Below are 13,761 nucleotides of genomic sequence, written 5' to 3'. Positions count from 1 at the left end.
CAGTCAGGTCACAAGATAGTCCACAACAATAACAACCTTCATCTGGAACAGTAGCAGTCAGGTCACAAGATAGTCCACAACAATAACAACCTTGATCTGGAACAGTATCAGTCAGGTCACAAGATAGTCCACAACAATAACAACCTTCATCTGGAACAGTAGCAGTCAGGTCACAAGATAGTCCACAACAATAACAACCTTCATCTGGAACAGTATCAGTCAGGTCACAAGATAGTCCACAACAATAACAACCTTCATCTGGAACAGTATCAGTCAGGTCACAAGATAGTCCACAACAATAACAACCTTCATCTGGAACAGTATCAGTCAGGTCACAAGATAGTCCACAACAATAACAACTTTCATCTGGAACAGTATCAGTCAGGTCACAAGATAGTCCACAACAATAACAACCTTCATCTGTAATAGTATCAGTCAGGTCACAAGATAGTCCACAACGATAACAACCTTGATCTGGAACAGTATCAGTCAGGTCACAAGATAGTCCACAACAATAACAACCTTCATCTGGAACAGTATCAGTCTATGAACACTATAGTCCACAACAATAACAACCTTGATCTGGAACAGTATCAGTCAGGTCACAAGATAGTCCACAACAATAACAACCTTGATCTGGAACAGTATCAGTCAGGTCACAAGATAGTCCACAACAATAACAACCTTCATCTGGAACAGTATCAGTCAGGTCACAAGATAGTCCACAACAATAACAACCTTCATCTGGAACAGTATCAGTCTATGAACAATATAGTCCACAACAATAACAACCTTGATCTGGAACAGTATCAGTCAGGTCACAAGATAGTCCACAACAATAACAACCTTCATCTGGAACAGTATCAGTCAGGTCACAAGATAGTCCACAACAATAACAACCTTCATCTGGAACAGTATCAGTCAGGTCACAAGATAGTCCACAACAATAACAACCTTCATCTGGAACAGTATCAGTCTATGAACAATACAGTCCACAACAATAACAACCTTCATCTGGAACAGTATCAGTCAGGTCACAAGATAGTCCACAACAATAACAACCTTCATCTGGAACAGTAGCAGTCAGGTCACAAGATAGTCCACAACAATAACAACCTTCCTCTGGTACAGTATCAGTCAGGTCACAAGATAGTCCACAACAATAACAACCTTCATCTGGAACAGTATCAGTCAGGTCACAAGATAGTCCACAACAATAACAACCTTCATCTGGAACAGTATCAGTCAGGTCACAAGATAGTCCACAACAATAACAACCTTCATCTGGAACAGTATCAGTCAGGCCACAAGATAGTCCACAACAATAACAACCTTCATCTGGAACAGTATCAGTCTTTGAACAATATAGTCCACAACAATAACAACCTTGATCTGGAACAGTATCAGTCAGGTCACAAGATAGTCCACAACAATAACAACCTTCATCTGGAACAGTATCAGTCAGGTCACAAGATAGTCCACAACAATAACAACCTTCATCTGGAACAGTATCAGTCTATGAACAATACAGTCCACAACAATAACAACCTTCATCTGGAACAGTATCAGTCAGGTCACAAGATAGTCCACAACAATAATAACAACATTCATCTGGAACAGTATCAGTCAGGTCACAAGATAGTCCACAACAATAACAACCTTCATCTGGAACAGTATCAGTCAGGTCACAAGATAGTCCACAACAATAACAACCTTCATCTGGAACAGTATCAGTCAGGTCACAAGATAGTCCACAACAATAACAACCTTCATCTGGAACAGTATCAGTCAGGCCACAAGATAGTCCACAACAATAACTACCTTCATCTGGAACAGTATCAGTCTTTGAACAATATAGTCCACAACAATAACAACCTTGATCTGGAACAGTATCAGTCAGGTCACAAGATAGTCCACAACAATAACAACCTTCATCTGGAACAGTATCAGTCAGGTCACAAGATAGTCCACAACAATAACAACCTTCATCTGGAACAGTATCAGTCTATGAACAATACAGTCCACAACAATAACAACCTTCATCTGGAACAGTATCAGTCAGGTCACAAGATAGTCCACAACAATAATAACAACATTCATCTGGAACAGTATCAGTCAGGTCACAAGATAGTCCACAACAATAACAACCTTCATCTGGAACAGTATCAGTCAGGTCACAAGATAGTCCACAACAACATTCATCTGAAACAGTATCAGTCAGGTCACAAGATAGTCCACAACAATAACAACCTTCATCTGGAACAGTATCAGTCAGGTCACAAGATAGTCCACAACAACATTCATCTGAAACAGTATCAGTCAGGTCACAAGATAGTCCACAACAATAACAACCTTCATCTGGAACAGTATCAGTCTATGAACAATACAGTCCACAACAATAACAACCTTCATCTGGAACAGTATCAGTCAGGTCACAAGATAGTCCACAACAATAACAACCTTCATCTGGAACAGTATCAGTCTATGAACAATATAGTCCACAACAATAACAACCTTGATCTGGAACAGTATCAGTCAGGTCACAAGATAGTCCACAACAATAACAACCTTCATCTGGAACAGTATCAGTCAGGTCACAAGATAGTCCACAACAATAACAACCTTCATCTGGAACAGTATCAGTCAGGTCACAAGATAGTCCACAACAATAACAACCTTCATCTGGAACAGTATCAGTCTATGAACAATACAGTCCACAACAATAACAACCTTCATCTGGAACAGTATCAGTCAGGTCACAAGATAGTCCACAACAATAACAACCTTCATCTGGAACAGTAGCAGTCAGGTCACAAGATAGTCCACAACAATAACAACCTTCCTCTGGTACAGTATCAGTCAGGTCACAAGATAGTCCACAACAATAACAACCTTCATCTGGAACAGTATCAGTCAGGTCACAAGATAGTCCACAACAATAACAACCTTCATCTGGAACAGTATCAGTCAGGTCACAAGATAGTCCACAACAATAACAACCTTCATCTGGAACAGTATCAGTCAGGCCACAAGATAGTCCACAACAATAACAACCTTCATCTGGAACAGTATCAGTCTTTGAACAATATAGTCCACAACAATAACAACCTTGATCTGGAACAGTATCAGTCAGGTCACAAGATAGTCCACAACAATAACAACCTTCATCTGGAACAGTATCAGTCAGGTCACAAGATAGTCCACAACAATAACAACCTTCATCTGGAACAGTATCAGTCTATGAACAATACAGTCCACAACAATAACAACCTTCATCTGGAACAGTATCAGTCAGGTCACAAGATAGTCCACAACAATAATAACAACATTCATCTGGAACAGTATCAGTCAGGTCACAAGATAGTCCACAACAATAACAACCTTCATCTGGAACAGTATCAGTCAGGTCACAAGATAGTCCACAACAATAACAACCTTCATCTGGAACAGTATCAGTCAGGTCACAAGATAGTCCACAACAATAACAACCTTCATCTGGAACAGTATCAGTCAGGCCACAAGATAGTCCACAACAATAACTACCTTCATCTGGAACAGTATCAGTCTTTGAACAATATAGTCCACAACAATAACAACCTTGATCTGGAACAGTATCAGTCAGGTCACAAGATAGTCCACAACAATAACAACCTTCATCTGGAACAGTATCAGTCAGGTCACAAGATAGTCCACAACAATAACAACCTTCATCTGGAACAGTATCAGTCTATGAACAATACAGTCCACAACAATAACAACCTTCATCTGGAACAGTATCAGTCAGGTCACAAGATAGTCCACAACAATAATAACAACATTCATCTGGAACAGTATCAGTCAGGTCACAAGATAGTCCACAACAATAACAACCTTCATCTGGAACAGTATCAGTCAGGTCACAAGATAGTCCACAACAACATTCATCTGAAACAGTATCAGTCAGGTCACAAGATAGTCCACAACAATAACAACCTTCATCTGGAACAGTATCAGTCAGGTCACAAGATAGTCCACAACAACAGCAACCTTCATCTGGAACAGTATCAGTCAGGTCACAAGATAGTCCACAACAATAACAACCTTCATCTGGAACAGTATTAGTCAGGTCACAAGATAGTCCACAACAACAGCAACCTTCATCTGGAACAGTATCAGTCAGGTCACAAGATAGTCCACAACAATAACAACCTTCATCTGGAACAGTATTAGTCAGGTCACAAGATAGTCCACAACAACAGCAACCTTCATCTGGAACAGTATCAGTCAGGTCACAAGATAGTCCACAACAATAACAACCTTCATCTGGAACAGTATCAGTCAGGTCACAAGATAGTCCACAACAACATTCATCTGGAACAGTATCAGTCAGGTCACAAGATAGTTCACAACAATAACAACCTTCATCTGGAACAGTATCAGTCAGGTCACAAGATAGTCCACAACAATAACAACCTTCATCTGGAACAGTATCAGTCTATGAACAATGCAGTCCACAACAATAACAACCTTCATCTGGAACAGTATCAGTCAGGTCACAAGATAGTCCACAACAACAGCAACCTTCATCTGGAACAGTATCAGTCAGGTCACAAGATAGTCCACAACAATAACAACCTTCATCTGGCACAGTATCAGTCAGGTCACAAGATAGTCAATAACTACCTTCATCTGGCACAGTAGCAGTCAGGTCACAAGATAGTCCACAACAATAACAACCTTCATCTGGAACAGTATCAGTCAGGTCACAAGATAGTCCACAACAACCTTCATCTGGAACAGTATCAGTCAGGTCACAAGATAGTCAATAACAACCTTCATCTGGAACAGTATCAGTCAGGTCACAAGATAGTCCACAACAACCTTCATCTGGAACAGTATCAGTCAGGTCACAAGATAGTCCACAACAACCTTCATCTGGAACAGTATCAGTCAGGTCACAAGATAGTCCACAACAATAACAACCTTCATCTGGAACAGTATCAGTCAGGTCACAAAATAGTCCACAACAATAACAACCTTCATCTGGAACAGTATCAGTCAGGTCACAAGATAGTCCACAACAATAACAACCTTCATCTGGAACAGTATCAGTCAGGTCACAAGATAGTCCACAACAACAGCAACCTTCATCTGGAACAGTATCAGTCAGGTCACAAGATAGTCCACAACAATAACAACCTTCATCTGGAACAGTATTAGTCAGGTCACAAGATAGTCCACAACAACAGCAACCTTCATCTGGAACAGTATCAGTCAGGTCACAAGATAGTCCACAACAATAACAACCTTCATCTGGAACAGTATTAGTCAGGTCACAAGATAGTCCACAACAACAGCAACCTTCATCTGGAACAGTATCAGTCAGGTCACAAGATAGTCCACAACAATAACAACCTTCATCTGGAACAGTATCAGTCAGGTCACAAGATAGTCCACAACAACATTCATCTGGAACAGTATCAGTCAGGTCACAAGATAGTTCACAACAATAACAACCTTCATCTGGAACAGTATCAGTCAGGTCACAAGATAGTCCACAACAATAACAACCTTCATCTGGAACAGTATCAGTCTATGAACAATGCAGTCCACAACAATAACAACCTTCATCTGGAACAGTATCAGTCAGGTCACAAGATAGTCCACAACAATAACAACCTTCATCTGGCACAGTATCAGTCAGGTCACAAGATAGTCAATAACTACCTTCATCTGGCACAGTAGCAGTCAGGTCACAAGATAGTCCACAACAATAACAACCTTCATCTGGAACAGTATCAGTCAGGTCACAAGATAGTCCACAACAACCTTCATCTGGAACAGTATCAGTCAGGTCACAAGATAGTCAATAACAACCTTCATCTGGAACAGTATCAGTCAGGTCACAAGATAGTCCACAACAACCTTCATCTGGAACAGTATCAGTCAGGTCACAAGATAGTCCACAACAACCTTCATCTGGAACAGTATCAGTCAGGTCACAAGATAGTCCACAACAATAACAACCTTCATCTGGAACAGTATCAGTCAGGTCACAAGATAGTCAATAACAACCTTCATCTGGAACAGTATCAGTCAGGTCACAAGATAGTCCACAACAACCTTCATCTGGAACAGTATCAGTCAGGTCACAAGATAGTCAATAACAACCTTCATCTGGAACAGTATCAGTCAGGTCACAAGATAGTCCACAACAACCTTCATCTGGCACAGTATAGTCCCAAGGTAGTCCACAGTGACTGCTACTGTGCCAGATGAAGGTTGCCATTGTTGTGGACTAGTATCAGTCAGGTCACGAGATAGTCCACAACAACCTTGTTTGGTGTGACATGAAGGTGAGGCAGAGAGGTAGTACCTATCAGGAAATGAGCCCCCATAGTCCAGGAGGAACACTGGAGTGGAATTAGAGAACTTAGTCTTCACACATTTGACAAATCAGATGAATTTAGTTTTAGGAAACATTAAATGACCGTCCTGAACAACGTTTAAGAACCGAGGTCAGCAACCTATTTCAAAGCAGGAGCTCCTTCTTGGGTACTGATTCATGGGAAGGGCTACCAGTTTGATACACAAATAAATTGCCATAAATAGTCAATTTGCTCAATTTAACTTTGATTAATAAATAAATAAATAAATAAACGTATATACAAAAAAATGGTTATTTCTGTCTGTCATTCCGTCGTACATTTTTTCCCTTTACGGAAGGTTTTTTGTACAAAATAAATGAAAAAAACACTGAATTGAAAGGTTTAAAGAGGAAAACATGAAAAAAATGAAAATAAAATTTTGAAACATAGTTTATCTTCCAATTCGACTCTTCAAAATTCCCAATTCTAACGAAAACATTTTAGAAGAATTAGCTTTGAATCTTTTTGAAAACATTAAAAAAATAATTTATGGAACATCATTAGTAATTTTTCCTGATTAAGATTAATTTTAACATTTTAATGACATGTTTTAAATAGGTTGAAATCCACTTTGAAATAAGATTTAAATTTGATTCTCCAGAATAATTGTTTTGATTTTTAATCATACGTTTTAAGAAATATATTTTACAAATATTCCTTGTCGAAAAAACAGAAGATTAAATGAAGAATTTAATTCAAATGTATTTATTCTTTACAATAAAAAGAAAATACTTGAACATTGATTTAAATTTTCAGGAAAGAAGAGGAAGGAATTTAAAAAGGTAAAAAGGTATTATGTGTTTAAAAATACTAAAATCATTTTTAAGGTTGTATTTTTTCTCTAAAATTGTAAAAAAAATAAACTTAAGTAACTGAAGACCAAATCTTTAAAATATTTTCAAGTTCTATTCAAGTTTTATCTATCAGACTTCAAAATGTGGAGCAAAGAGAGACCAGCTTGCTAGTAAATAAATAGTATTAAAAAAAATAGAGGCAGCTCACTGGTAAGTGCTGCTATTTGAGCTATTTTTAGAACAGGCCAGCGGGCGACTCGTCTGGTTCTTACGGGCGACCTGGTCTTGGTGACCCCGGTTTTAGATGTACATTTATGGAACAGCAGAGAAAATAGAAGTAGTTGAGCACAACATTTGAGAAAAAGTCAACAGTAAAAGTGGGCAGAAGATGAGTGAGTCCAGCAGTCAGTAAAAGTCATCAGAAGATGACCTTGGACTAAAGAGGAGACAAGTCCAGCATTAGTGATCTGAGAAGGTGGTCTAGGTGACACCCCAGCAAGCCCCAAGAATGTCTACAAGGTCATAAAAGGTCTTTGGAAGACAAAGTCTAAGATTCAAGCTGCTTTTAACCAAGAGGTTGAAGTCCTGGTCTGACAGCAAAGTACCAACATTGGTTCTTGGCCTGGAGTCCCAGGTCTGGTCTGACAGCAAAGTACCAACATTGGTTCTTGGCCTGGAGTCCCAGGTCTGGTCTGACAGCAAAGTACCAACATTGCTTCTCGGCCTGGAGTCCCAGGTCTGGTCTGACAGCAAAGTACCAACATTGGTTCTTGGCCTGGAGTCCCAGGTCTGGTCTGACAGCAAAGTACCAACATTGGTTCTTGGCCTGGAGTCCCAGGTCTGGTCTGACAGCAAAGTACCAACATTGGTTCTTGGCCTGGAGTCCCAGGTCTGGTCTGACAGCAAAGTACCAACATTGCTTCTCGGCCTGGAGTCCCAGGTCTGGTCTGACAGCAAAGTACCAACATTGGTTCTTGGCCTGGAGTCCCAGGTCTGGTCTGACAGCAAAGTACCAACATTGCTTCTCGGCCTGGAGTCCCAGGTCTGGTCTGACAGCAAAGTACCAACATTGCTTCTCGGCCTGGAGTCCCAGGTCTGGTCTGACAGCAAAGTACCAACATTGGTTCTCGGCCTGGAGTCCCAGGTCTGGTCTGACAGCAAAGTACCAACATTGCTTCTTGGCCTGGAGTCCCAGGTCTGGTCTGACAGCAAAGTACCAACATTGCTTCTCAGCCTGGAGTCCCAGGTCTGGTCTGACAGCAAAGTACCAACATTGGTTCTTGGCCTGGAGTCCCAGGTCTGGTCTGACAGCAAAGTACCAACATTGGTTCTTGGCCTGGAGTCCCAGGTCTGGTCTGAAGTGAAAGGCGGCACCCCTCGCCTCAACCACTAGGGGGCACATGTTTAGTAACGTGGTCTTCTGTAAAGTGACATTTGCTAGTCTCACCTGTGTTGCCATGACAACTTGAGCTGTGTGCCCCCCAGGTGCGGCGACATGATCGTGGCCGTCAACAACCTGTCCACCGCGGGAATGAGCCACTCGGCGTTGGTGCCAATGCTGAAGGAGCAGCGCTGCAGAGTGGATCTGACCGTGGTCTCCTGGCCCGGCAGTCTGGTCTAGGACCACAACCTTCTAGTCCCGGGACACACCGCGCCATGCCTTCCACAAACTCTTCAGTGGACCTTGGAGATCTTATTATTATTATTATTATTATTATTATTATTATGAACCAGTGAGCTGCCCTCCATCACCATGACAACCAGCTGTACTTTTATACATGGCCTAGTTCTTCAATAAATAAAGTCCATTTGCAGTAGAAGTGAACTTTTAATTCATTCAACAAAATAATTAGTCAACAAAACACTTTAGTAAATTAACCTGATTAACAACCTGAAGATGGTGGATCATCCAAACAGGTGTTCTGCACCTTAGAAGATGGTGGATCATCCAAACAGGTGTTCTGCACCTTAGAAGATGGTGGATCATCCAAACAGGTGTTCTGCACCTTAGAAGATGGTGGATCATCCAAACAGGTGTTCTGCACTTTAGAAGATGGTGGATCATCCAAACAGGTGTTCTGCAGTTTGGAAGACAGCAGCTGTGCTTGTGCTGCACTCCAGCCCTTCTTTGGAAGCTTCTAGAACATTTGAGAAGCGATGATGACAAGTGAGAGAACTTTCCACATCACAATTGTGGCAGCATTTGATCAGAAAGTGTAGAAAATAGTATTTAAAAAAAGGCAGATGACTTAAACCTCGTAGGAGCATGAAGGACAAACTGACCTTCAGCTTCTTCTTGAGGGGATCGTGCAGAACATCATGTCTCCAAACACTCTCCTAAAACAAAGTTAGGGAAAGGCTGAAACATCTGGAGGAGGTGGCGCTCACCACCTTCAACATTCCAATGAAACACCTGGAGGAGGTGGCGCTCACCACCTTCAACATTCCAATGAAACATCTGCAGGTTGTGGCACTCACCACCTTCAACATTCCAATGAAACACCTGGAGGAGGTGGCACTCACCACCTTCAACATTCCAATGAAACACCTGCAGGAGGTGGCGCTCACCACCTTCAACATTCCAATGAAACACCTGGAGGAGGTGGCACTCACCACCTTCAACATTCCAATGAAACACCTGCAGGAGGTGGCACTCACCACCTTCAACATTCCAATGAAACACCTGGAGGAGGTGGCGCTCACCACCTTCAACATTCCAATGAAACACCTGGAGGAGGTGGCGCTCACCACCTTCAACATTCCAATGAAACACCTGGAGGAGGTGGCGCTCACCACCTTCAACATTCCAATGAAACACCTGGAGGAGGTGGCGCTCACCACCTTTAACATTCCAATGAAACACCTGGAGGAGGTGGCGCTCACCACCTTTAACATTCCAATGAAACACCTGGAGGAGGTGGCGCTCACCACCTTCAACATTCCAATGAAACACCTGGAGGAGGTGGCGCTCACCACCTTCAACATTCCAATGAAACACCTGGAGGAGGTGGCGCTCACCACCTTCAACATTCCAATGAAACACCTGGAGGAGGTGGCGCTCACCACCTTCAACATTCCAATGAAACACCTGGAGGAGGTGGCGCTCACCACCTTTAACATTCCAATGAAACACCTGGAGGAGGTGGCGCTCACCACCTTCAACATTCCAATGAAACACCTGGAGGAGGTGGCGCTCACCACCTTCAACATTCCAATGAAACACCTGGAGGAGGTGGCGCTCACCACCTTTAACATTCCAATGAAACACCTGGAGGAGGTGGCGCTCACCACCTTCAACATTCCAATGAAACACCTGGAGGAGGTGGCGCTCACCACCTTCAACATTCCAATGAAACATCTGCAGGAGGTGGCGCTCACCACCTTGAAGATGAGAAGGTGCGAGGATGTTGTGGCGCTCACCTTCATGGCAAAGCTCCTCCCACAGGCCAGGACGGCGCAGGTGATGTTCTTCTTGCCCAGGTGGTCTCCCAGGACGTGACTGTCCAGGTGGAAGCGGCTGCCAAAGGTCTTGTCGCAGTCTTCTCGAGGACACGGCCAGCATCTCTGGTCTCCTTGGTGGCGGCGGCGCTGGTGCTGGCGCAGGAACCAGACCACCTTGAAGGTCTTCTGGCAGATCTGGCACAGCAAGTGGACTGCAGGACAGAAGAAGGTGAGACAGGTGTGCAGCACAACACACGTGGCCTCCAGCTCACCTTTGTGCTGGCTCCTGTGCTTCTGATACTCAGACCAGGTCTTTCCCAGGAAGGGACACCGGTCCTCCTGGCACTGGTAGCCTGCAGAACACCTGGTCAGCCTCACACCTGCTTCAGGAGCAAACGCTGGTGCTCACCTGTGTGCACCTTCTGGTGGTGTCTCAGCTTGCCCAGCGAGGGGAACTCTCTGCTGCAGCCGTCCTCCGGACAACTAAAGACAGGTGTGTCAGGTGAAAGGTGGGAAGAAGAAGAAGTGTGCCATGGTCTTACTGAAAGGGCAGCAGGTCTTGGTGTTCCCCCATGTGGGCCTTCAGCTGAAACTTCTTCTTGAAGTCCTTCTGGCAGCCTTCATACTGACACTGAGGAACAAGACCAGGTGCTGAAGCAAGAACACATGCTGCTCATCACTTGTCCAACAACTTACTCTCAGGCTCTTGGTCCTGGTCCTGGTCTTGTGGACTGCAGCCATGTGCTTCTTCATGCTGTCCTGTCCAGACAACACTTCAGAACATCCCTCAACCTGACACCTGCACGACAATTCAAGAGCTCAGGTGGTCCTAATTGACTTTGCTCAGGTTCGAGTCTCACCCCTAGGGGGCGTGTCGAGTCTCACCCCTAGGGGGCGTGTCGAGTCTCACCACTTGGGGGCGTGTTGAGTCTCACCCCTAAAGTGGTGTGTCGAGTCTCAATCCTAGGGGGCGTGTCAAGTCTCAATCCTAGGAGGCGTGTCGAGTCTCACCCCTAAGGGGGCGTGTCGAGTCTCACCCCTAAAGTGGTGTGTCAAGTCTCACCCCTAGGGGGCGTGTCAAGTCTCGACCCTAAAGGGGCGTGTCAAGTCTCACCCCTAGGGGGCGTGTCAAATCTCACCCCTAAAGGGGCGTGTCAAGTGTCACCCCTAAAGGGGCGTGTCAAGTGTCACCCCTAAAGGGGCGTGTCAAGTGTCACCCCTAAGGGGGCGTGTCGAGTCTCACCCCTAAAGTGGTGTGTCAAGTCTCACCCCTAGGGGGCGTGTCAAGTCTCGACCCTAAAGGGGCGTGTCAAGTCTCACCCCTAGGGGGCGTGTCAAGTCTCGACCCTAAAGGGGCGTGTCAAGTCTCACCCCTAGGGGGCGTGTCAAATCTCACCCCTAAAGGGGCGTGTCAAGTGTCACCCCTAAAGGGGCGTGTCAAGTGTCACCCCTAAAGGGGCGTGTCAAGTGTCACCCCTAAGGGGGCGTGTCGAGTCTCACCCCTAAAGTGGTGTGTCAAGTCTCACCCCTAGGGGGCGTGTCAAGTCTCGACCCTAAAGGGGCGTGTCAAGTCTCACCCCTAGGGGGCGTGTCAAATCTCACCCCTAAAGGGGCGTGTCAAGTGTCACCCCTAAAGGGGCGTGTCAAGTGTCACCCCTAAAGGGGCGTGTCAAGTGTCACCCCTAAAGGGGCGTGTCAAGTGTCACCCCTAAAGGGGCGTGTCAAGTCTCACCCCTAGGGGGCGTGTCAAGTCTCACCCCTAGGGGGCGTGTCAAGTCTCACCCCTAAAGGGGCGTGTCAAGTGTCACCCTTAAAGGGGCGTGTCAAGTGTCACCCTTAAAGGGGCGTGTCAAGTGTCACCCCTAAAGGGGCATGTCAAGTGTCACCCTTAAAGGGGCGTGTCAAGTGTCACCCCTAAAGGGGCGTGTCGAGTGTCACCCCTAGGGGGCGTGTCGAGTCTCACCCCTAAGGGGCGTGTCAAGTGTCACCCCTAAAGGGGCGTGTCAAGTCTCACCCCTAGGGGGCGTGTCAAGTCTCGACCCTAAAGGGGCGTGTCAAGTCTCACCCCTAGGGGGCGTGTCAAGTCTCACCCCTAAAGGGGCGTGTCAAGTGTCACCCCTAAAGGGGCGTGTCAAGTGTCACCCCTAAAGGGGCGTGTCAAGTGTCACCCCTAAAGGGGCGTGTCAAGTCTTACCCCTAGGGGGCGTGTCAAGTCTCACCCCTAGGGGGCGTGTCAAGTCTCACCCCTAGGGGGCGTGTCAAGTCTCACCCCTAGGGGGCGTGTCAAGTCTCACCCCTAAAGGGGCGTGTCAAGTGTCACCCTTAAAGGGGCGTGTCAAGTGTCACCCTTAAAGGGGCGTGTCAAGTGTCACCCCTAAAGGGGCGTGTCGAGTGTCACCCCTAGGGGGCGTGTCGAGTCTCACCCCTAAAGGGGCGTGTCAAGTGTCACCCCTAAAGGGGCATGTCAAGTGTCACCCTTAAAGGGGCGTGTCAAGTGTCACCCCTAAAGGGGCGTGTCGAGTGTCACCCCTAGGGGGCGTGTCGAGTCTCACCCCTAAAGGGGCGTGTCAAGTGTCACCCCTAAAGGGGCGTGTCAAGTGTCACCCTTAAAGGGGCGTGTCAAGTCTCACCCCTAAAGGGGCGTGTCGAGTGTCACCCCTAGGGGGCGTGTCAAGTCTCACCCCTAAAGGGGCGTGTAAAGTGTCACCCCTAAAGGGGCATGTCAAGTGTCACCCTTAAAGGGGCGTGTCAAGTGTCACCCCTAGGGGGCGTGTCGAGTCTCACCCCTAGGGGGCGTGTCAAGTCTCACCTGTGTGTTTGGCTGTGAAGAAGCTGATGTGTGTCCAGCAGGTAACGAGTGGAGAAGCACTGATCACAGCTCTCACAGGTGAAGGTGTTCTAATGAGGGACAGGTAAAACACAGCAACTCACCTGGAGGTCATGCACACCTGCGAGTCACTCACCTGTACCGTGTGTTTGCAAAGGTGGGCGTCGAGCTTCCAGGCCTTTGAGAAGGTGGCTTTGCAGTCGGAAAAGGTGCAGGTGTAACTTCTTGGAGCCTGCAGCCGTTCTCCCATCTTGGATCCAATGTGTGTGTGTGAAAAGGGGCGGGGCAATTA

General features: G+C 45.6%; 2 protein-coding genes across 4 annotated transcripts in view; one reads left to right on the top strand and one right to left on the bottom strand.

The window, feature by feature from the left end:
* lnx2a (ligand of numb-protein X 2a) overlaps positions 1 to 9,278 on the top strand; it is a 26,698-nt gene extending 17,420 nt beyond the window's left edge. For all 3 annotated transcript variants that reach the window (XM_061921199.1, XM_061921198.1, XM_061921200.1), the window contains one exon: positions 8,687 to 9,278. In XM_061921199.1, coding sequence (XP_061777183.1) covers positions 8,687 to 8,822 — 136 coding nt within the window. In that variant the 3' untranslated portion in view covers positions 8,823 to 9,278. The remainder of the gene's footprint in view (positions 1 to 8,686) is intronic.
* On the bottom strand, positions 9,010 to 13,761 carry LOC133569065 (transcription factor IIIA-like). The gene is made up of 9 exons (XM_061921201.1): positions 13,606 to 13,761; positions 13,452 to 13,540; positions 11,339 to 11,441; positions 11,185 to 11,273; positions 11,052 to 11,125; positions 10,915 to 10,995; positions 10,622 to 10,854; positions 9,485 to 9,538; positions 9,010 to 9,339 (listed from the first exon to the last, which is right to left on the bottom strand). The coding sequence occupies exons 1-9, from the start codon at positions 13,717 to 13,719 to the stop codon at positions 9,085 to 9,087; spliced, it is 1,092 nt and encodes a 363-aa protein (XP_061777185.1). The 5' UTR covers positions 13,720 to 13,761; the 3' UTR covers positions 9,010 to 9,084.

Source organism: Nerophis ophidion, linkage group LG15, assembly GCF_033978795.1.
Source record: "Nerophis ophidion isolate RoL-2023_Sa linkage group LG15, RoL_Noph_v1.0, whole genome shotgun sequence".
Classification (NCBI taxonomy): domain Eukaryota; kingdom Metazoa; phylum Chordata; class Actinopteri; order Syngnathiformes; family Syngnathidae; genus Nerophis; species Nerophis ophidion.
The sequence above is the reverse complement of the archived record's forward strand: the minus strand, read 5'-3'. Positions and strand labels throughout refer to the sequence as shown.